Source organism: Equus quagga, chromosome 1, assembly GCF_021613505.1.
Source record: "Equus quagga isolate Etosha38 chromosome 1, UCLA_HA_Equagga_1.0, whole genome shotgun sequence".
Classification (NCBI taxonomy): domain Eukaryota; kingdom Metazoa; phylum Chordata; class Mammalia; order Perissodactyla; family Equidae; genus Equus; species Equus quagga.
In genome coordinates this window covers 146,240,441-146,262,232 of record NC_060267.1, presented here as the reverse complement: position 1 = coordinate 146,262,232, position 21,792 = coordinate 146,240,441, and the positions used below count along the sequence as shown (strand labels likewise).

At 41.7% G+C, this 21,792-nt stretch overlaps 1 protein-coding gene across 2 annotated transcripts in view; it reads left to right on the top strand.

Moving 5' to 3' along the window:
* Positions 1-21,792, top strand: part of CTDSPL (CTD small phosphatase like) — a 111,485-nt gene that overhangs the window by 68,462 nt on the left and 21,231 nt on the right. The window contains exons 2-3 of one of the 2 annotated variants that reach the window (XM_046657906.1): positions 9,810-9,964; positions 17,838-17,870. In XM_046657906.1, coding sequence (XP_046513862.1) covers positions 9,810-9,964; positions 17,838-17,870 — 188 coding nt within the window. The remainder of the gene's footprint in view (positions 1-9,809; positions 9,965-17,837; positions 17,871-21,792) is intronic. The other variant, XM_046657914.1, reaches the window with a different exon arrangement.

The following is a 21,792-nucleotide window of genomic DNA, read 5'->3' as shown; positions in this document are numbered from 1 at the left end:
GGAGTACAATACAACCAATCAAAATAAGGTTGTGGAAGGATATCTGATGTATGTGAAAATATTCATATATATTTTATTAAGTAGAAACAAACATTTTTAATATTTACCCAATTTTTTCCATTATAAACATGATGTAGATTGTAGAAACTTAACAAATGATAGAAAAGTACAAAGAAAAATAATAATTAACCTAATTCTACAAACCAGAAATGGCCATACTTTCTTAGCATATTGGTGACATAATCTGTCTTTCTGAAGACTTGTACTAATTATTTTATAGGAAGCAGAGGTTGCCATCTTTGCTAAAAATGGCAGGGATCTGTGAGTCGGGTTCCCCAGGTCGGGGGTTGGCCATATGTGGGTGGCATAAATTGAAACTGCTTGGAGGAGGGAGGCTTGTTGTAGGTAAGAGGGCTTCCCAGGAAAGTGGTGCTGCTTAAACTGAGCTCTGTCTCTTGAAGACTCGCAGGAGCTGCTCCTTTTTAATGCATCAGTTATTTTCCTTGTTGTATGTTCCCTTTCATGCATCCATTCATTCAATAAACAGGCCTGTCATAACAGACAGGCCTGTTTTGTACCAGCATGTTTCTTGGTCTTAGGGACTCAGAGGTGAACAAGATAAGTTCCAAGCCTGTACCCCTGGAGCCTATCTTCCAGAGCTTGTCCAGAAGCACATTACAAAGTTATAGACATAGGGCATGCACAGTGTCTGAGGTGCTTCATCTGACACTGACCACAGGCACTTCCCCACTGTGTCTTCATAATGGTCATTTCTTGTGGCTGCACAGTATTCTTTCCAGTTGCTATGCACTGATTATATAACCATTCCTATTCTGTTGGATATTCAGATTGTTTGCGTGAATGCTTCATGGTCTTTGCTCATCTGCTTTTCAAATGGATTGTTCCAATTTACAGAGTTAACAGCAATGTGTGAATGAATGGGCTTGTGCCGTCAAAACCTTACCACCATTTGCTATATGTTTTTATTTTTATCATTTCTGTTCATTTAATAGGTGCAAAACTAGGCCTCATTGTTTAAACATTCCTGTATTTGATTACTGTCAAATTTTAACCTTTACTTTCTCATAAGTGAATTATCTGTTTGAATCATTCATTCTGTTACTTATTTTGGTTTTCGATGTGAAAAACAGACTGTATAGTGGTGGTTAAGAGCTCAGATTCTAGAGTCAAACAGACCTGGTTTAAAACGTATCTAGTCCTGCTACTTAGGAGCTGTGTTACCTTGGGCACCAGGGTCTAGGGAGGTGCTGAGGCAAGGAAAGGCTTTTCCAGCAGAGAGGCTCTGCTGGGAAGCTGAGTCACAGAGAGTTTGGTGGCCCGAGTACAGTTGGGGCATGGTGGACAACCAGTGTGTCTGACTTCATCTAATAGGGCTGCCGTGAGTATTGTTGGTTCATTTTGGAGTTTTCAAAAGTGTGGCATTTGGAGTGAAGGCAGGTGGCACAAGGCTTCATATTCAGAGTTTCTCCCTGGAAATAAAACCCAAACCCAGAAGAGGAGAGAGGTAGGGAGGGGTGTTGGGAAGGCTGGGAGCCATGCAGTCAGGCTGCACTGGCTTTGAACCCCAGCACCTTCACTGCACAGTTGTATGTACTCTGAGTCTTAGTGTTCTCATCAGGAATTGGGGTGGTCATATCGGCACTGCATACCATGAAGGCCAGAGATGATTTATGTCAAGGGCCTTGCACGAACGAGGCACTAACTAACATGGGCTGTTAGGAGCCAACAGTGAACAGAGGAAACGTATCCTACCATTGTGGAAGGACGAGATTAGAGTTCTCTCTGCCCAGCTTTTAGCCATTAGCCCTTGCTCCTCCCCTTGATTTCTCACTGCTCGAGGAACCAGTGCAAGTAACAGGCTGCAGTGGGAAAAAGAACTTTCAAAGGTATGTTTCTTTCATAGAGTGTCAGGTGAAATTCCCTGGGGAAATTTATCTTTTGGAAATAGAATAGGGACTGACTGGATATCTCAAAAGGAGACTTTTTGGGTGACTAAGTCCTTTTTCTAGGAGAAAAGGATGTTTGGGTTCTCAGCAGCCACATCTGCTTTTGAACTCTGTGCGGTCTGTGCCCTGGCCTCTCCCCACCCTCAACACCACCCCCCACCCCCTTTTTATTCAAACAGAGGAAAGTTGTATTTGTTGACCACTCTTTCAGGGTGGGAAAGGAATGTAATGTATGCATAGACTGCCCAGAATTTCCTGTTAGACACCCATTCCAAACCACGGCCCTGGGACGCATTCCAGAGATTGCAGCCCAATTCTAGAAGAGAAGAAATGGTGCATTCATTTAAATGCCGGCCCTCGGCCCTCGGGAGGAACTCCCCTTCCTCCCTTAAAAAAAGGTGTTTAGCTTTTTCCGTAGTAATGTAGTTGTGAATTCAGCTATATGGCCTCCTCAGGGTTGTAATGCGCTCTGACATCCTCCTGTGTGAAGAAATATCCTTACCTTGGGAAACAACAGTGTGCAGTTTTGCAGCCTTAACAGCGTTGGTGTCCACACTGATACTTGGTACGGGTCGTATTTTTAATGTTCTGCTGTAAATACTTGGACCATACAAATCTGTTATGAAATACCTTTCTTAATTCTGCTCTTGTGAGAAGCAGCAGCTAGTTTTGAGGGCAGGTTTTGGTGCTTTGACACATTAGCAGTAGACTTTGTGTGTTAAATCAGTTTTCTCCTAGAAATTCTATTTCCCTGGGTCTTTGACAGTCTGGCCCCTGTGCCAGCATGTAAGCTGGCTTGGCACCATGGAAATGAAAGGCAAACCTTTGTTTTCTGTAGCTGCCAAGATGCAGCTTCTTCACTTGGGGAGACATGTGAATGATTGGGGATGGATTCATGGTGAGTGGCAGACATTTCCACCTAAGTTTCAGCTGCTCTGATCTCCATCCTAAGCTACTCCTTTGATGAGGTAGAGATGTGTGTGGAGCATTGGGAGTTCTAGGTCAGATCAAAGGTAAGGACAGATGGATGAGAGTGCTCACAAAGGTGAGTATGTGAAGCTCTGAATTGGTGTAGACCCCAGAGGTTTTGGTCCTGAAACCAGGGGTTCAAGATGGTTCCAAAGCCTCCGCACATCTGGAATCTAAACCAGGATTAGATTGTAAAAGGGCGGTGGTTATGTGGCATGTGCAGTTTTCATGCTAATTAAGAAATGCTGGCTATTTGAGGTCAGCATTTCAATTTCTGGATGCAGAAGGGAAGCAGTTAGGTCAGAAGTCTAAGATGATTAGAGATGCCCCTCTCAGCCTGTGCATACCGACTGGTTGTGGATTCAGTTGTGCCCTCCGTCTGTTGGTGTAAACACAGTTTGATAGCTCCTTAGACTAGTCCTCTTGTCCCACTGAAGGACCACACCCCACTGTCAGCCTTGGTGGGCTTTCTCCTGGACATTCATATTTTTAATTGCAATACTTTCTAACCATATTTCATATAAGATTTCCTAGAAAAGGCCTGAGTCCTCAGATTTAAGTTTCATATGTGGAGCTGAGTTTTATTTGTTTAGTTTCTATCATTATTATTATTATTATTATTATTGTACAAAGACAACTTCACTGGATAGAAGGTGAAGTTTTAAAGAGCTACTTCAAGTTCTAAGTTTAGAATTCACATAACCAAAAACAAAATGGGTCTGCCTACGTGTTTTCTCATAAAGCCAAGCTGTTTTTGTGAGGACTGTTGTCTGGATACAAGCTAACTTCTGAATGTTCACAGTGTACCTAAACCAATTGTAATTTTTTTGTTGCTATATTTTAAGCTACTGGTAGATTTTCTGTCTTAGATAAATGTTTTTGCTGCATTCACACAACAACCCTATGGGACAGATATTATGATTTCCATCTTACTAATGTGGCTTAGGTAGATGAAGTCACACCAGCTAACAAATGGCAGGGCTGGGGCATGAACCCAAAAGTAACTCCAAAGCCCATTTTCTTTCCATGTCACTTGTATTTAAAGTCAATTTTTAAATAAGAAATTCCATTCTAGACTCTTTACACGAAATGGTCTACATCTCTGATTTGCAAATATCTTGGAAGTCTTTGAAGCAGATCTATAGCCTGCATTAGTCATAATTTAAAATATAAATTCAGTAGTTCTAGTTAGAGAAGTCAGACAATGATATTTATGGTACAAATCTGATCATGTCTTTCCCCATTTCCATAGAATCAAATCCATACTCATCACCGTGCTTTACAAGACCCTTACTGTCATCACCCCCATCTCACACCCCTCATCAGTTCTTTGATTTCTCAAACATTTTGTGCTCTCTCTCACATCAGACCCTTTACACAATGCTGTTTCCCCATTTCTTGGCCCCCTTCAACAATTCTATGAAACTGTTGGCCCAACTTAGAAGATGTTTCTTCTAAGGAGTCACTCCTACCCACTCCCCAAATCTGGATCAGTGCCCTGTGCTGCTCCATGATAACAAGACTCATACTGTAACAGAATTGCTTATTCAAGTGTCTCTCCCACCAGACATGAGCATCACGAGGTAGGGACGGTACCCATGTGGTTCACTGTTTCTACACTGCCTAGCCTAGGAGCTTACATTTTCAGGGATAATCCTTTCCATTGCAAATACCATAAACCCAATTCATATTGGCTTACAAGAAAAGGGATTTCTAGAAGGGTCTGGTTTCAGTGAAACCCAGTCCTCAGACAATGTTGTTGAGATCTGTCCCTCTCCCTTATCTCAGCTACTTTTTCCTCAGTTTTGGCTCATCTTCAGGTAGGTGCTTCTCAGTTGGTGGCAAAGATGGCCACCAGTGGCGCCAGACTTACATCCTACCAGCTTAGCCAACAGGCAGAAAACAATCTCTTCCAGGAGCTGTAGCTTGAATCCTGGGGCAGACTCTCCTTGGCCCATGTTGGAGCGTGTGCCTATCCCTAAACCAATCTTGTGGCTCTGATTGCCCAGGCCTTGGTAATGGACTGAAAGTTGCTGGGGTGAGAGTGGTTTTCTAGAGAAAAATTGAGGAACTTTTACCAGAAAAAAAGGTACCGAATCCTGGTAGACACTCCCTGTTGGTAGCTGGTGCTTTGAAGATACTGGTTCTTGCTACCGGGCCAGCACTCTGCCCAGAGAGACCAGGGAAGTATTTGGGAGGCTTCCCATCTTGCCTTTAGGATTGAGGACTCAAGGAAGGCAACTATCCATGCATCTACTTTCAGCCGCCCCAAGCACAGGCCTCTCTAAGCCCCTCTTTTGCTGTGCTGGAGGCTGAGGAGGTCCCCAGCCCTGGGAAGAGAAAGATGAGGAGTGTTTATGAATGGGAAGCAGGGTCTTCATTTGCTGGGCTGCAATGACACCAGGTCCAGGGGCCTAGATAGAAGCATTAGCTCCCAGGGTGTATCCAGGAAAACAGAGCCATGTGCCTATTTGTCCTCAGTGTCACATGCTCCCTGCAGTTGTCAAAGGGCACAGGGGGCATGGGTGAGGCCCACACTCAACATCTCTAGCTCTTCACAATCCTTCCCAGGATTTCTGCCCCCCCAGGGCTGCTTAGAGAAATGGAAAAAGTTAAGTCTCAGAATCACCCCATCTGCCCCTGCCAGGGATCTTCCTTTACTCATCCTGTGGGATGTCCATGCCCATGACCCAAGCATCTGTGTGGAGAGAAGGGCAACTCCTGGGACCAGCCATGAGCATGTCTTCCTAGCAGGGCTGAGGAAGAGAAAGACAGGACTATGCTGCCAGAGCCTTGGGGGAATGGTGGCATATAATGGCCCAGTAGAGGAGCCTGCAGGAGAGACCTGGGGTGGGTCTGTTAGCCTCCTCGTGTGGTCCTCATGTGGACCTCCTAGCGTAGGAGGATGCTCCTTTTTGATGCACAGCTTGAGGCAAAGAGACCCTGCTTCAGATACAGTCTGGGCAGATGCAGTGCTCAGCCGAGGAGAGAGTTAAGCTGCATCCCCAGGGGGAGTTGTGTAAGGGAGTGGGGGAGAGAGAGTAGGTACTTTCTCCCCTCAACTGAAAAGCATTGTTCTTTTTCTAAGTGAAACAGATAAACAGCCCCCAGCAGAGCTCCTTTGGACACTTAACCACTCCCTTTTGTTTCCTCATCTCTACATCCAGTTTTTAGAGCGATTGAGTAGAATCACTTCCTGAGATTTTTCTGGTTTTCCTTTCTAAACTAGTTTATATAACCAAGGTCTGTTATAGTAAGTTTTGCCTCCTAGTTGTCAGATGCCAGGGAAAAAATACATACCCACAAAATCCAGCCTTTGATCCAGAATTTTCCTGCAGAACCCTTGCTCTTTTACGACGCAAAAAAAAAGCTTTTAAGAGACTAATGATAATAGTAAGAGCTAACATTTATGAAGTGCTTACCCTGTGCTAGGCACTGTTCTGAGTACTTTATAATAACTCATTTAATTCTCACAACAAGCCTATAAGATGAGTACCTTTATTATCCCCATTTTATAGATAGGGAAACTGAAGCACAAAGTCATGTAACTTAACCTGTGTCCTGTACTATTGCTGGTCGAGCCAGCATTCTACACCTTGGCAAGTTGACTTGAGAGCCCACACTCATAACCACCAAACAGTCTACTCACTTGCTGGGTTTCACGAACTAGGTGGATCATGTCAGTAATTAATTATAGGATACTAAATCAGCAGCAGGGAAACAAGTCAAGAAGCTATTGTAGTTGTCCAGGGACAAAATGATGAGGGCCTCAGCTGGGTTGTGACAGGGACAGGGAATTGTTGAGGACAGGTTTAAGAGCTGTTAAGGATATCAGAACCAACTCCTTAATGAGAGGGAAAAGGGTAGATGTTTAGACCAGGAGATTGGTGCTCTGGGTGAAGAGGGGGATGATGAGCCCCAAGTTGACAGGCTGAGAGAGAGGCTTCTGGAGGCCTCAGGAGGATGCTTACAACACTCTTGTTGCCTGGTTTTCACTTCACAGGCTTGGAGCGGAAAAGGAAGGGAGTAGGTCTAAAGATTTAGGTTTAGAAGTAGGATATGGTTTCTCTTGAGTTTTACAAAGTTGCTGAAAGAAAGCTTAACAAGACTGCTTTTCTCCATTGTTAAAGTAATATATAATTACCATAAAGCGTTTGGAAAATACAGAAGGAAGAAATGTAAACACCCATAGTCTGTTACTTACTTTTAACATTTGACATATTTTCGCCAGTCTTTTCTCTGTTATAGTCTCTTTTAATTTGTTTTGCACAATTTTGATCAATTCAGACATACAATTATTTATCTAGTTTTTTTAATCTAATGTTATAATATAAACATTTGTTCATTAAACTATGGATTTTAATTTCATGTATCAACTAAAACCCTTTTACCAGACGGGTTATGAGTGAATCAAGGGCCTTCTGTGTTACAGCTGGAGGGGAGGCAGCAGCGGGGGGTGGAAGGCAGTGGGGTCATTAGACCCAGACAGCCCGCATTTTGAGCCCTTTCAGGAATAAATGAATGTGAGGGTCGAGTGAGGCTAATGCTGGTCCTGAGGAAGTCCATCTTTTATCCTGGCTAGCCTAATTTTGAGAGTACCAGACCAATCCAAGAGTGATTGGAAATTGAGAAAGCCCCCAGTTCTTGCAGTCCCTAGAACTAACCTTATTTGGCAGGAAGAGGCCTGGACCCTTCCGCACCCTTGGGCTCTTCACCTCTTCATACAGAGAAGGGAGAACCTGAACAAGCTAAAGTTTCCCCATCGGGGGGATAACGGCCTCCCGAATGACTCAAGCTAATTCGTGACTCCCACAGCTCTATTTGTGGCTCCTACATAGTAAGTAATCATATGGTGGAAATTATAAGTAGCTCACTGGCTCCAGGTTTAGGATTTTTTTAGCATATAAGTTAGTTTGTTAATTTGTTAGTTATGGGGAAGATTTATGTGATCCAAGGATGAAAATAGGATCTAGGAAGGTGCTTTTGCAGAGCTGTTTACTGCCCAGCCTGGGTATTGACTGCTCAGTGTCCCTGAGACATTAACAAATAGCTTGTTTATTTGCAGAGAAATGTACTGTCAGCCAGGGAAGAGACAGTTTTTTTCTTCTTCTGACTAAATTATTTGAGTGTGTCATAAAAACCAAAACACCAAAAGTGACAATGAAACAGTTTAAAGATGTGTGTTTATTGCCATGGTTTTCTCTCCATTTGGCATGTTCCCTCCTTCTCGATCTGACCTAAGTTGTTTCAAGATTGTCTTCAGCATGGCATGGAGAAAGCACATACTTTGGAAACAGGCCCACTTGGGTTCAAATCCTGGCACACGCAGTTACTGGTTGTATTTTCTTGGCAGTAAGATGGAAGCAATAACACCTATCTCCTTGGGTAGCTGTGAGGATTACATGAGATAAGGATTGTAAAGTGCTGGAATTTAGAAGGCTGGCCCTTGGTAAACAGTGGGTAGTAAACATTATCGCTTCCCACTTCTGCTGCTTAGAGGGCCTCTGTGCCTGGTGGTCCCTGTGGCCCAGGGATTTATGGTTCCAAAGCTCATTTTTAGTGAACGAGGATCTTAAATTCACACTTACTGGGCCATTTGCCCCAATTCAGGCTAGAGACCATCCATGCTTGTGGAGCTGCTGGCAAAACAGTTTTTCAGTCCTTTTTCAGAATTTCCATCTGAATGGATTTGGTTTTGCTACTGGCAGAAGAGAACCTCAAGACTTTAGCAAAGATTTTGTGATCTCTTGAGAGGGAAAGTGCTATACAAGTCACTCAAGTGTACAAAAAGAGGAATTATGCCAGAAGTGCTTTTTGGAAGAGAGAAACTCCAGCAGTTATCATATAGCCTGAATCATTTCCTACGCTGGTGATTTTCCCATTAACTCTAAGCATGGTCCCTTTGCCTGTGGCTTCTACTCAGAGGACTGCTGACACACCCAGACATGGTATGTGGTGGGACAGCCCTGGCTGCATTCCCAGGCAAAATGCTCCTGCCCCTCCAAGTTGTCAGTCTCCTCCCCTGAGGTGTGTTTTTTATCTATACTAATTTTTCCCTTTTATTTCTGACTTGTGGCAGCTTGTCTTAAGCCCTGGATAACAGAAAGGATTCGTCACTCTCTTTGGAGCCTTAGTCCAGGACAGGCCAGGGAATGAGTCCATGGCACAGTATTGCCCTGGGTCTCATAAAGATGGGCTTTGCCCTGGCCAACCTGCTCAGGCAGAGCATGTTTTCTCTGGCCCACATCTCTTGCTGTTTATGTTTTTAAGTGTAATGGACATCTTCAGCCCTGAGCTTGTGTCGATCCAGCCTCCCATCAGTTTCTTGACAAATGACAGAGTTTAAGAAGGGGGCTCCTTTGTGCCCTTACACATCTTATTTCTTAACCCATAAAGTTAGTCATTTTCATGATGAACAGGGAGTGTCCAAGAACCTAGTTTCAAAATGACCCTTTCTTGTTACCCTTAACAGAGAAATGTTTCTCAGAGAGTGTCAAGTCTGATTTGTGCCTGAAAGGATCTTTGTTTTGAAGTAGTGCTTAGTGCAGCATCAGAAGACTTTATCTGCTGGGTTCAGGAATGCAAATGGTGCCTGACCCTGAGGATGGGTCAGTTAATGAGCAAGCAGCCCCCACTGGGCTGAGGTCAGAGGAATTCTGTCCAGCCAGCAGGATTGTACTCTATCAACCAGCTGGCCCTCTAGGATTCACATGTTGAATAACAATCCTTCAGAGTAACTTCCTGGGGCCCCTCATCATCTCATCCTGAGTGGGTCTCCTGGTATCAGGGTTCTGGGGGGAAACTGCACATTTGAGTTTTCACCTTGCATTACATGCTGAAGTTGGCCACAATATGCTCTGTTTCTCTTTCCAGCATCCCAGTGCAATGTCAGCATAAAGAAACAGAGGAATCGCAGCATCCTCAGCTCCTTCTTCTGCTGCTTCCGTGATTATAATGTGGAGGCCCCGCCAGCCAGCAGCCCTAATGTGCTTCCGCCACTGGTAGAGGAGAATGGTGGGCTTCAGAAGGTCAGTTCTGATGGGGAACTTTGCACTCAGCAAAACTGAAGTAACTGAATATCTGTCCGATCCTTGACAAATATCCTTAATAAGAGTCTATGACAGTATGTGTACAGCCATTTACTTAAAGATTTGAAATTACCAAAAAATTCATCTTTTTTGTTAAAGGATATGTCAGTCATTCCCATTTAGCAACTAAAGAATGTATTTGACAGGAGTTTTAAGAGTCACTTCACATTTTTATAACATTCTCTCCTGGGTAGTTGAATGCATGAAATAGAGAGTTAAAGAACCAGTAGCTGACAAAGAAATGGAAAGACAAAAGGAGAAACAGAGGCATGGAAAAGAGCCAATAATAAATTAAATGAGTTTAACTACTTTGTTTAATAACAAACATATTTGTTATATATTCTTTTATGTGTCTCAAATAAAAAATTTTAAGTCAGATTGTCACAATAGGTAAAAATAAAATTCTACCCACATGCTGCCTAACAGACATATCTGAAACAAAATTACTCAGAACAGTTAAAAGTAAAAGGATGAGCAGAAAGATATCACACATGTATAAGCAAAAAGAAAGCAGTCTTTTTTTTTTAATCTCAGTCAAAATAGAACTTCAGGTGAAAAATCACTGAAAGAAGCAAAAGGAATTATTCATTATGAAGATAGTCAAGACTGAGGGCACAAAAGTCATAAAACTTTATTTCCCAAATAACATGAACAAAGTATTTGAACAGGCATTTCACAAAATAAGAAATAAAATTGGTCAGTAAACTTGAAAAAATGTTCAATATGGTCAGTAATCAAAGAAATGCAAACTAAAACAATGAGATAGAATTTTCCATCTATCAAATTATCAAAGCTATTTTTAAAGATAATATTGGGGTTTGGCATGGGGATAGTGAGAGGGAAGGTAGAGGATATAAATTGACTATTGCTACAAGTGTTAATTGGTTACACCTTTTCAGAGGGAAATTTGGCAATATGATCTTAAAACCTTAAAAATATGCCTATTTGATTACCCAAGAAGTTCTACCTTTTTGACATAATTATGGATGTGCAAAGATTTAACTATAAGATACTATCCAGCATAGATTATAATATTGCAAAATTATAAGCAACATGATGATCAACAATAGACAGTAAAAGACCTATAGGGTAACCATACAATCAAATAGTATGCAACCATTAAAAATGACATCTCATAAATATTACTGATATAGGCAAGTGTTCACAATATATTATTTGGGGAAAAGACTAAAATGTAGTAGGTGGTATATTTATAAGCATGTATATAGTCATATACATACACACACACATACAGGCATTTATAAGACTAGAATGTTGTGTGCCAAATATGAAGAGATTATCTCAGACTGGTGGATTTGCATATAGGACTTTTTCATCTCCTCTGTGCTTTATTTCTTTCTCTTTTTTTTCTTTTTTCTTTTCCCAATTTTTACAAAGTAAGCTTAAATTGCTTTTGTGATTAGAAAATAAATCATTTTAAAAGTACATATGAATGTAAGGAAGAGGATTCTGGGAAGATGATAGCCTGAGCACATGGCATGAGGTGAGCCTGCTGGTGCAATCTGGAAAGTACATTAAGGCCTTCAATTTTCCTGACGTCCCCAAGGGAAAGAGCAGCACAGGATTCATTCTTTCTGGTACTTGGTGAGAAGCAGGGAACCACCAACAGAGGAAAATGTTTGCCTCTCTTAGAGCCGTAGGACAAAGCCTTGAAATGTACAGTCCTCTGAGGTTAACAGCCAGCAGGAGCCTTGGAAAGGGCCTACACTGCCCACTTGATGTGTGTGGTCCTTGGAGGGGCTGCACTGATGAGCTGAATTGCTTTCAGTTCTTGTCCCCTGGAGGAGCCCACTAAGACAGAGGCTTTCTTCGTCTCTCTGTGGTTTGTCAGTTTGGGCTCTGCTGGACCATGAAAACAGCACTCCTTGCTGGGCCTTGCCATGCTCCCTCGTTTGCCACTGCCGACAAAGTCCAAGTCAAAAAACTAGAATATGAGAGTCAGGTAAAACCAATGCAAGAGATAAAAGAGAACTTTAGTAGATAACTCAGGAAATGAATTTTGAGTACAAAAGTAACTTTTAGAGCTTGAAAAAAAATCCAATGATTTCTGAATATAAAAATTCAGTAAAACAAACTGAGGAAAAGGAGAATGAGAATGGTCACTGCTGAGGGCTGAATTAATGTTCTGGAAGAGCAAGTGGAAGAAATATCTTACAATTCAGACCAGAAACACAGAGATGGTAATTGTGGGAGGGGAGAAGAGTCATCTGGGAGACCTAATATGCAAATAACAGGAGTTCCAGAGAGAGAAAAAGTAATAGAAGAAATTTTTCTTGGGTTGAAAAAACTCTTGAATGTGCAGATTGAGAGGGCTTACCAAGTCTAGAGGCAGGTTGGGGAGCACCTGCCTAGATATATGCACTTGAAATTCTGTATATTAAGTATATAGGGAGAATCTTACAAACGACCAGAACAAGTCATTTTCAAGGAAAAGAAAATTATACTCATACCGGACTTCTCATGAGCAATACTGAGAACCAGAAGACTATGGAAAAATTTTTATAGGCTCCTGAGAGAAAAGAATTACAAAAAATTCTGATATCTTTATCTACTCATTTATCTACTGAATCTATTATGATTCAAGATATCATTTATCTATTAAGACAAAAGATGTGCATTTTCAGACATGTAATGTTTCAGAGAGTGGGAAAAAAATCTAGGTGAGATTGGTGTTCAGTTACAATATAATTATAGAAAATGTAGGAATAAATATGATTATTAGGAATAGAACTGTAACAAGTAACATTAATTACTAATTAGAAAATAGATCCTCAAAATTCACGGGAGTGAAAGAAATGTGAACAAGCCATCAAAATTAAGGAAAGAGAAGTAGAACAAATAACATAATAAGTAGTAGTAAACCTAACATAAAGAGTAGGCATAAAACCAAGTTTAATGATCTAAATTCTCCTAACAAAAGACCAAGACTATATCAGATTGGCTTGACAAATTCAGCTGTCTGCTGTTTCTAAGAAAATACCTGTACCAGATAGGAATGGTTTTGGCAGCAAATAAAAAACTGACAAATAATAGCTTAAACAAACAAGAGATTATTTTTCTCACATAAAAAGCCTGAGTCTGACAGTTGCTGAGGTTAGTTTAGATGCCTGATGATGCCATCAGGGACCCAGACTCTTTCGGTTTTTCTGTCTTTCCATCTTTCTGTTCCACCAACCTTGGCATGTTTTCCTTCATCCACATGCTTGTTTATCATCTCAAAGTTGCAAGCTTCAGATATCACATCCACATTTAAGGGGAGAAGAGAAGGAGGAGTAGCAGTAGCCATGTCTGTCCCTTTTACAGAAAGTAGATGCTTTCAGAGAAAGCCCTGGAGACTCGTGCTTATGTCTTATTGGTGAGAACTTTGTTACATGGCTACCATCCAGCAACAAGGGAGGCCCGAAAGGGAAGAGTTTAGACCAGCATAGTGCTGCCCTTGACAAAATTGGAGCTCTTTTCACAAAGGGGAAAAGAGGAATGACTACTGAGTAGATGTACTAGTCAGTGTGGGTTCAGTTATGCTACAGTAACAACCTCAAAACCTCAGAGGCTTAAACAATAAAAGTTTATTTTTCACTCACACTACGTGTTTGTCATAGGTTGGCTAGGCCTTCCATTCTGTGGCACTACTCAATAGAAATATAATGTGAGCTTTAAATTATACATAATTTAAATTTTCCTAGTAGCCTCATTTCTAAAAATATTTTTTAAAAGATAAAATCAGGGGCTGGCTTGGTGACATAGCAGTTAAGTGTGCATGTTCCGCTTTGGTGTCCTGGGGTTCGCCAGTTTGGAACCCGGGTGCAGACATGGCACCACTTGGCAAGCCATGCTGTGGTAGGTACCCCACATATAAAGTAGAGGAAGATGGGCACGGATGTTAGCTCAGGGCCAGTCTTCCTCAGCAAAAAGAGGAGGATTGGCAGCAGATGTTAGCTCAGGGGCTAATCTTCCTCAAAAAAAAAAAAAAAAAGATGAAATTAATTTTAATAATATACTTTATTTAACCCAATATGTCCAAAATATTATTTCAACATGTAATCAATAGAACAAATTATCAATGAGATAAAATTGACATTCTTTTTATCTTACTAACTCTTCAAAATCTGATATGTATTTTACACTTGTACCTCTTAATTTGGACTAGCCACATGTGACTAATAGCTGCCATTATTGGACTGCATAATTCTATCTTTTCCTCATTCATGAACCTAGACTTAGGAAGGCCCATAGTCTCTTTGCTTCCATGATTATCACAGCAAGAAAAAAGCTCTTAAAGTTTTCACTTAAAAGTAACATGCCTCATTTCAACTTACATTTTATTGGCCAGAGCAATTCACATGACTACACCTAACTTCAAGGGGCATGGAAATGTAATCCTACCATGTGCCCAGAAAGAAAACTGGAATTATTTGGTGAACAGTGCTAATGACTATTAGAGTAGGTGGTTAATAATTTCTGGCCCAACATCTAACATACAGAGACAGAAAAAGCTCAAAAATAAAGAGATGGGCAGCATGTAAAATGTAGCTCAAATAAATAGAAAGCAAATGTGGCAACATTAATATCATACAAAACAGAATTCAAGGCCAAAAGCATTAACAGGAGAAGGAGGGACATTTTATAATGATAAAAGGTCTAATACATCAAGTGTATAATAGCCATAAAGCTTTATATACCAATCAACAGTACAGCCAAATACATAGAAAATAAACAGCAAAAAACATAGGAAAATCATTGGCAGTTTCTGGCTAATGTAATAAGACAAGAAAATGAAACATTGGTGTAAATATGGAAAAGATACAAAATTAGTTTTATTTGCAGATAACACGATTATATACATAGAAAACTCAAAATACTACAAAAAAATAGAATCATTAAAAGGTTTTGATACAGTGGCTCTTATTTATGGAGAAATGTGCTGTCTTTCTGGAAGACTTAAAATTTATATAGAAGAAAAAAATGTCTAAGAATAGCTGAGAAATTTTTGGAAAAAAAATAATGAAAGATGGCTTGCCTTAACAGACGGTAAATGTACTCTGCATTGGTGTAGAAAAATATTTCAGTGGAATTTGTATGTTAAGATTCCACTGTAAACCTTGTCACAGCCCCAGATTCTAATATCTCCCCTCAGTATGCTTTCCTCATACTCTGCCTCCCCAATTTATAAATCACTGCTGTGGAGAGTCACCGTCAGTGAAGGGAACATAGTTTGTACCCGAGGCCTGCAGAGGATAACAAAAGAGAAGCGAATCACTGCTGTCACAGTAAAAGCTATTTAAAAATAGTGTCTGCCTAGATGAAATGACATGAGAAAATGGTGCACCCCTGGAAGGTTTCCTGGAGTGCTTAGCTGTATGTCTCAGAAAAAAGGCCTTTAAAGGCAGTTCCTCTGGCAGAGCTGAGCTCACCTGGGCTTAGGGTTCATTCATGGACTTTCTTCAGTTAACGTTTGTCAAAATGGCTTTTTGAAGAATTAAGTTAACTCTGAGTAATGCATTATCTGCATAACACTTGACTGTTCAGTCTGGAGATCAGACTCCAGTGAAAGAGCCCGGGTCAAAGTAGGGCAGCTGATTCCCAGAGGAGTACCCTCTGCCCTTTGCACTCAGCTTGGTCAGGACACCTGGAACATGGAGCCCAGGCCAATTAGGTGTCAGCAGATTCTAGACGTGTCTCTACTGCTGACTCCCTGACTCTTCCTGCCTCTTGGAATTCAACATGCCAGAGGAAGAAGGAAGGCTGTGGACAGAATGCAGCACTTGACCTCTAGAGTTCTATCAACCCTGCGTATTTACTTTGCCCTGGAGAAATGCTTCAGCAGCAGTGACCTGGGGTGGCAACCATTGCCACTATCACAGTTACAAACTGGACCTGCAGGCCAGTGGCCCAAAATAGAAGTCTGCAGCCCCTGGCCAGAGGCTAGGAGGAGTCAGCACCCAGAAGACCCCAATGACAAAGACCATGGAGGACCTCTAAGGGTGAGGACACAGTAAAAAGGGTTGCTGGACACTCACTAATACATGCATACCCCGTGTATGCTCACATGCTTATACATGTAGACCTATAAGGTAGTTTTCAAGCCCAAGTATCTGTCTAGAGTAGCACCTTTGGTCATAGTCTGTGTTTTGTCAAGCCTGCAGATATTTGTTATTGTTCTCTCTCACATCACTGATATGCTTATCTTATCTGAAGGGGCACCTGTGTATAGGGGCTGTTTGTAGTCTCCCACTAGCACAGCGGTTCTCAACTGGAGACAGTTTTGCCCCCTAGGGAACATTTGGCGTTGCCTGGAGACATTTTTGGTTGTCATTACTCGGGGTTCTACTGGCATCTAGTGAGTAGAGGCCAGGGATGCTATTAAGCACCCTACAGTGCACAGGATAGCCCCCCATGACACAGAATTATCAGGCTCAGCATGTTGGTAGTGCTGGAGTTGAGAAACCCTACTCTCCAGTGACCCAATGGACTTGTGAGCTTCTAGTCAAAATCTCCCCCACTTGGGGCAGTGACCTGCTCCTAGGTCCAGATGTTGGGAATAATATTATTTAAGAGCTTTTGAAATGAACTTGTTCACATAAGTTCTTGAAAACTGGGATTTGATTTGATTGTGCTGTCATGTTAGAGAGCAGCACAGCTCTGCCTTGAATAATGGCAGAAGGCAGGCTAGAATCCTTAAGACAAGCCCCAAGTGTCTTGGAAAAGGCAAGAGCCATCGAGATCATCTTAAGAGGAAACAACAGTTGTTGTTATGCTGCAGAGGTGGTGACTGGGAGCTAGAGATAATCAGGCAGTTGCTAAATGGTTCTGAGAGTGAGAGCAGAGCTCAGAAAGGTGCCACCCACCTGCAACTGTCAGCAGTCAGCTTTGACCCCTTCCTAGAGACCCCGTCACCAGTGACCCCCTCAATAAAGATGGATACACTTTTCACAAAGCCTTCCATGTGGGAGACCTTGAAACAGTGTAGCTCCTTACCAGGAACCATGAGGCTGCTATTCATTGCCTCTCATCCCACCATCTAAAAGACAAGAAGAAGCACGGAAACTGGAAATGCTCAGTGGAGATAAATTTGTTCTTTTATTAGCATTTCTTAATGGTGCTCAAATGAAGTGTTTTCATCAACCACGTTTGGAATGGCTGGCATTCCAGGCTTGAGGAATGGTTGAGGCCTTTCCTTGGGGCCTGAATTTTCTTAACACTCCTTATGAATACAGGTTCTGTTCCTCTTACAGGGAAAACTGTCCCCACATCTGTGGCCTCGGAGGGAACTTCTTGTACCTTGCCTCGTTCCTTCTGCCCAGTCCTCCCCTAGAAGAGGATCTGGAGTGACCATGGAGTTCCTTGTAATCTGATGAAATTTCTTCCTTTCCCTGCATGTTGTATTGACTTAAGGCTGAGTCTTTTTAGGGAAAAACGTACTTAAAAGAAGAAACAAGCCAGTTATTAGAGGGGTTCATGGATTAAAGTAAAGTATGGGTTTTCATTTTTATTTTCCAATTAAGGATTAAATTCCTGGGAGTAAGGGAGGCACTATTTAAATAAACAAGATGATTAATGAGCCTCAGGAACCCAGCCTGGTTTGTCAGGGGAGGAGGTAACTGGGAGGCAGAGTGGGGCCCAGTGCCCTAACTGTGGAAAATCTTTGGGTTCCTCCTGTTCATCAAATATCACCAGGGTACAGAGAATGGAAAGTCATATGTCTGCTGTACTCAAGAGTGCTTTGAAGTTTCTTCTGAGTATGTGATCTACTTCTCTTCAAACCTGACAATTATTTTTTTTTTTTTTTCCTCAGGGTGACCAGAGGCAGGTCATTCCCATACCAAGTGTATGTATATTTATCCAATTTTATTTAAACATTCATAGAATCTTAGCTTTGTAGCTTTGGGCCTAATACAAAAGACTTTTTTTAATGTTCTTGCTTATGTTGAGTTTTATTATGTGGTATAAACAGCTCAGTTTTATTAAAAAGAAAAATGAAGCTACATTTTAAACTGTGACCAGGAAGTTCTGTGCAGAGAGAGTTTCCTTTCTCAGGAACAGCAGGGCAACCAGCATCTATTAATGAAATTCTCACCGTTCTCCTCTCTCTGCCAAGGGCCTCCAAGTCTGAATAAGCTAAGGCAGCTTGCTGCACTCCCCAACCCGAGACTTTAGCCCCAACTCCACAGACTAGGGAGAACATACTTTTGCCCAGACATGGTTTTTTGCAGCAGGTCTGTCCCAGTGGAACTGGACTAACCAAGCCCACATCATGGGTGAGCAGAACATTTCTGACTTGTTTAACAGTGTTGGTAGCTTGGCTGTGGCTCTGAGATCAGAAAAATTGCTCCAATTCTATTCCCTGAACTTGCAGGACCAACCCCGACTCCCACAGGCTGGCTGTGCTGCAGCTGTACCCCAGCTGGGCACTCCCGTGGGCCACCCCCTTCTCTTTTCAGCCCTGGAATTTGGGAGAGTAGCTGCACCAGCGTTCAACCCCAACACAGGCCTGGACCGGCCATCCCTCAGACATTCACTGTCCCAACTGCTCCTTCTCTTCCTCCTGCTCTGCCTGCAGAGCCATTTAGCCTTAGCCACTCAGCAAGAAGCAGACCAATGACTGACTCCAAAAACAAACTTGCAGTTGAGATGTCTGTATCACACAAGACCTTTCAAATAGTCCTGTGTCCTTAGAGAAGGATTTAGGTTTTAAAAGAGATCCATGAATTATATTTTAATCCATAAAGATTCTCTGATTCAAATTGCCTGATTCAAATCTGTTCATCTATCTTTCCTTGGACTTTTCCACATATTTTCTGGGAACATCCAAGAGACATAGCAATCTTACTTTGAAAGGAATGGATTTCATTTGTACAGGTTGACTCCAGATTTCGTAATGTATGTCACTTGTAAATTGCCCAGAAAGTTTTTGATAGTTTCATTTTTCTTGAAACTTTAACTCTCCATTGATTAACAAGTTACAAGGGTTTATGGAGTGATTCTGACTTTGCCAGCATGCCTGGGAGTTGGGCTTTGTTGGGAAAACTGACTTTAATCAAGAAGATTAATCAGGCAGCACGACATCTTACCCAGTGTTTGAGTAGGATACCCAACAGAATTGATACCTGAGGTCTCTTTTTAACCTTTGTATACATAGTAGTTTCATATATTTTTCCTGCCAAGTTGCCTACATTAAACAGGTGACAGGTGGCATCTCTCCTCCTGCCACTGATACTCCAATAGCACAGTTTTTTCTCAAAGTTAATTCACAGCTGTCTGTAAAGTTAAGTACTGAATCAAAGCATTTGTCAGGTAAAAACTCTGCTGAGGAAAATAACCCTTTTCCCATAAATCTAGATTCCTTCTAGAATCCTAGAATACAATAGCCAAGGGCAAGAAGATTGCTTGTGTGATTTAGCGCATGTTAGGTCAACAGACTGTTGACTGCCTCCTCCATGTGAGACGCTCAGTCAGGCCTGATGAATCCGTGAAATGTCTTGCAGAAAAACAAAGCTTAGCTAAAGCAACTTGCATCTTTGAACGATAACCTCCACAAAAGCAGTTCCACTGATGGACATAGTGTGGTCTCCACTGCCTGCTTGCCATCCAGAGGCCTGCTCAGCCCCAGGATTCGAGCCTTAGGAACCCCCGCAAAATCTGCACCCACCTGTCAAGGCCACAGGTCACATAAACAGAGTAGCCCTGCCCTTTCTGGACCACAGAGGGACCTAATGAGTGCTGGGAGCCCCTGAGAACTTGAGGTGCTGCACCGTAAGACCAGAAATCCAGGCTTGTGCTGAGCCTCCAAACCAGGTCCCACAACCTCCTGAAAGCTTTTTCCAGGCCCTGCACATGAAGGGTGACCCTGAGCCTGCAGGTGCCCAGAGTAGTTTCCAGCTGGAGTCACCCATCTCTACCCCTCACCTCACCCCTCCTTTTCTTTCTCATGCTGCTCTGTTTTAGTTGCAGGTTTGATCTTTTGATTTTTTACTAAACAATAATTCAAACTTAGGGTTTAAAAAAATACTGAAAGATTAAAGTAGAAAGAAAAAAATCCCCCAACTTGGTCCCACTCCCTGGAAGAACCACTTTTAATATTTATTATGTATCCTTCCAGAAATTTTCTAAATAAACACAAGCATATTTACACAAATGAAAATTTTGCAAATTTTTTTTTTTGCTTTTATAAGATTCCTTGGACATCTTTTCAAATATTAGCATATAGCAATCTACCTCATTGTCTTACATGTCCTTGATGGCATTTACTTTGTTTCTGTGCTATTACAAATACTTCCCTTTCGAATATTCTTGTGCATGTTTGTTTATGGACTTGAGAAATAGTATCTGTGTGATCAGTTCCTGATTGTGGAAATGCTAGATCAAAGGATATATTTTACATTTTAGGTAGATTAAAGCCAAATTGTCCTCTGAAAGCCTAATTTATGTTCCCACCAAGAGTTTGGCATTACCCCTTCCCATATCAAAAATGGTAATTATCAAATATTTTAATCTTTGCTAATCTGAAAGTAATAATGATATCATTTATTGCTTTGATTTTCATTTCTTTATGAATGTGTATGAACATCTTTTCACAAGTTTATTGTCCATGTATGTCTTTCTTCTTTGCTGTTCCTTTCTTCTACATTTTATACTGTATCTTTTTAAATATCAAGGAAATTAGCACTTCCCCCCAAATTTATGATATATCTTTAAGCCTTGTTTATAATCATTTTGGCCACAAAGAAGTTTGATTTTACATAGGTAAATGTGTTAATCTTATCCTTTATGACTCTTGAATTTTATGTCATACTTTGGAACATCACCCCAGTCTATGACGATGACCCATATTTCCTCCTAGTATTTTTCGTTTTGTTTTGTTTTGTTTGGCTGAGGAAGATTCACCCTGAGCTAACATCTGTTGCCAATCTTCCTCTTTTTATATGTGAGCTGCCACACAGCATGGCCACTGACAAGTTGTGTAGGTCCACACCCAGGAACTGAACATGGGCCACCAAAGTGGAGCACACCAAACTTAACCACTAGGCCACCAGGGCTTGCCCTTTCCTAGTATTTTAATGGTTTCATCATTACACTTAAATCTTCGATCTCTCTGGAGCTTATGTTGGTATAAGGCATGAAGTAGCAATCCAGCTTTATTTCCTTCTACAAGTGGCAAATCAGTTGTCTCAACACCGTTTTTTGAGTAATCCATCTTTTACATTCCTATTAGAAATGACATCTTTATCTGGACTCGATGTTAAATATTCCACTTAGTAACATTTGTCTCCCAACCATGAGCTTGAATTTGGGGCCCCCCACATCTTATAGGAAACCTCAAGGGCTGTTCAGTAAAAGTCAGGTATTGAACGGTAAGGAGATGTAGAGGGACAGGTTTAGAAACCACTGAAGTTTGAGTGGTTGTGGCTAAAGGTGAACTCTCGAATGCTGTGGCCCAGTAAGGGATGCCACTGGGGCTGTCACCCAAGCCCTACCATTCCCACACTCTTGCTTGAATCACACACCACATTGGTGTCACAACTCAAGGTTGACAGGACAGCTGAGCCATAAAAATGCTGAAAGTGGGGGCCAGCCCTATGGCCGAGTGGTTAAGTTCATGCGTTCCACTTCGGTGGCCCAGAGTTTCACTGGTTCGGATCCTGGGCAGGGACATGGCACCGCTCGTCGGGCCACGTTGAGGTGGCGTCCCACATGCCACAGCTAGAGGGACCCACAACTAGAGTATACACCTATGTACTGGGGGGATTTGG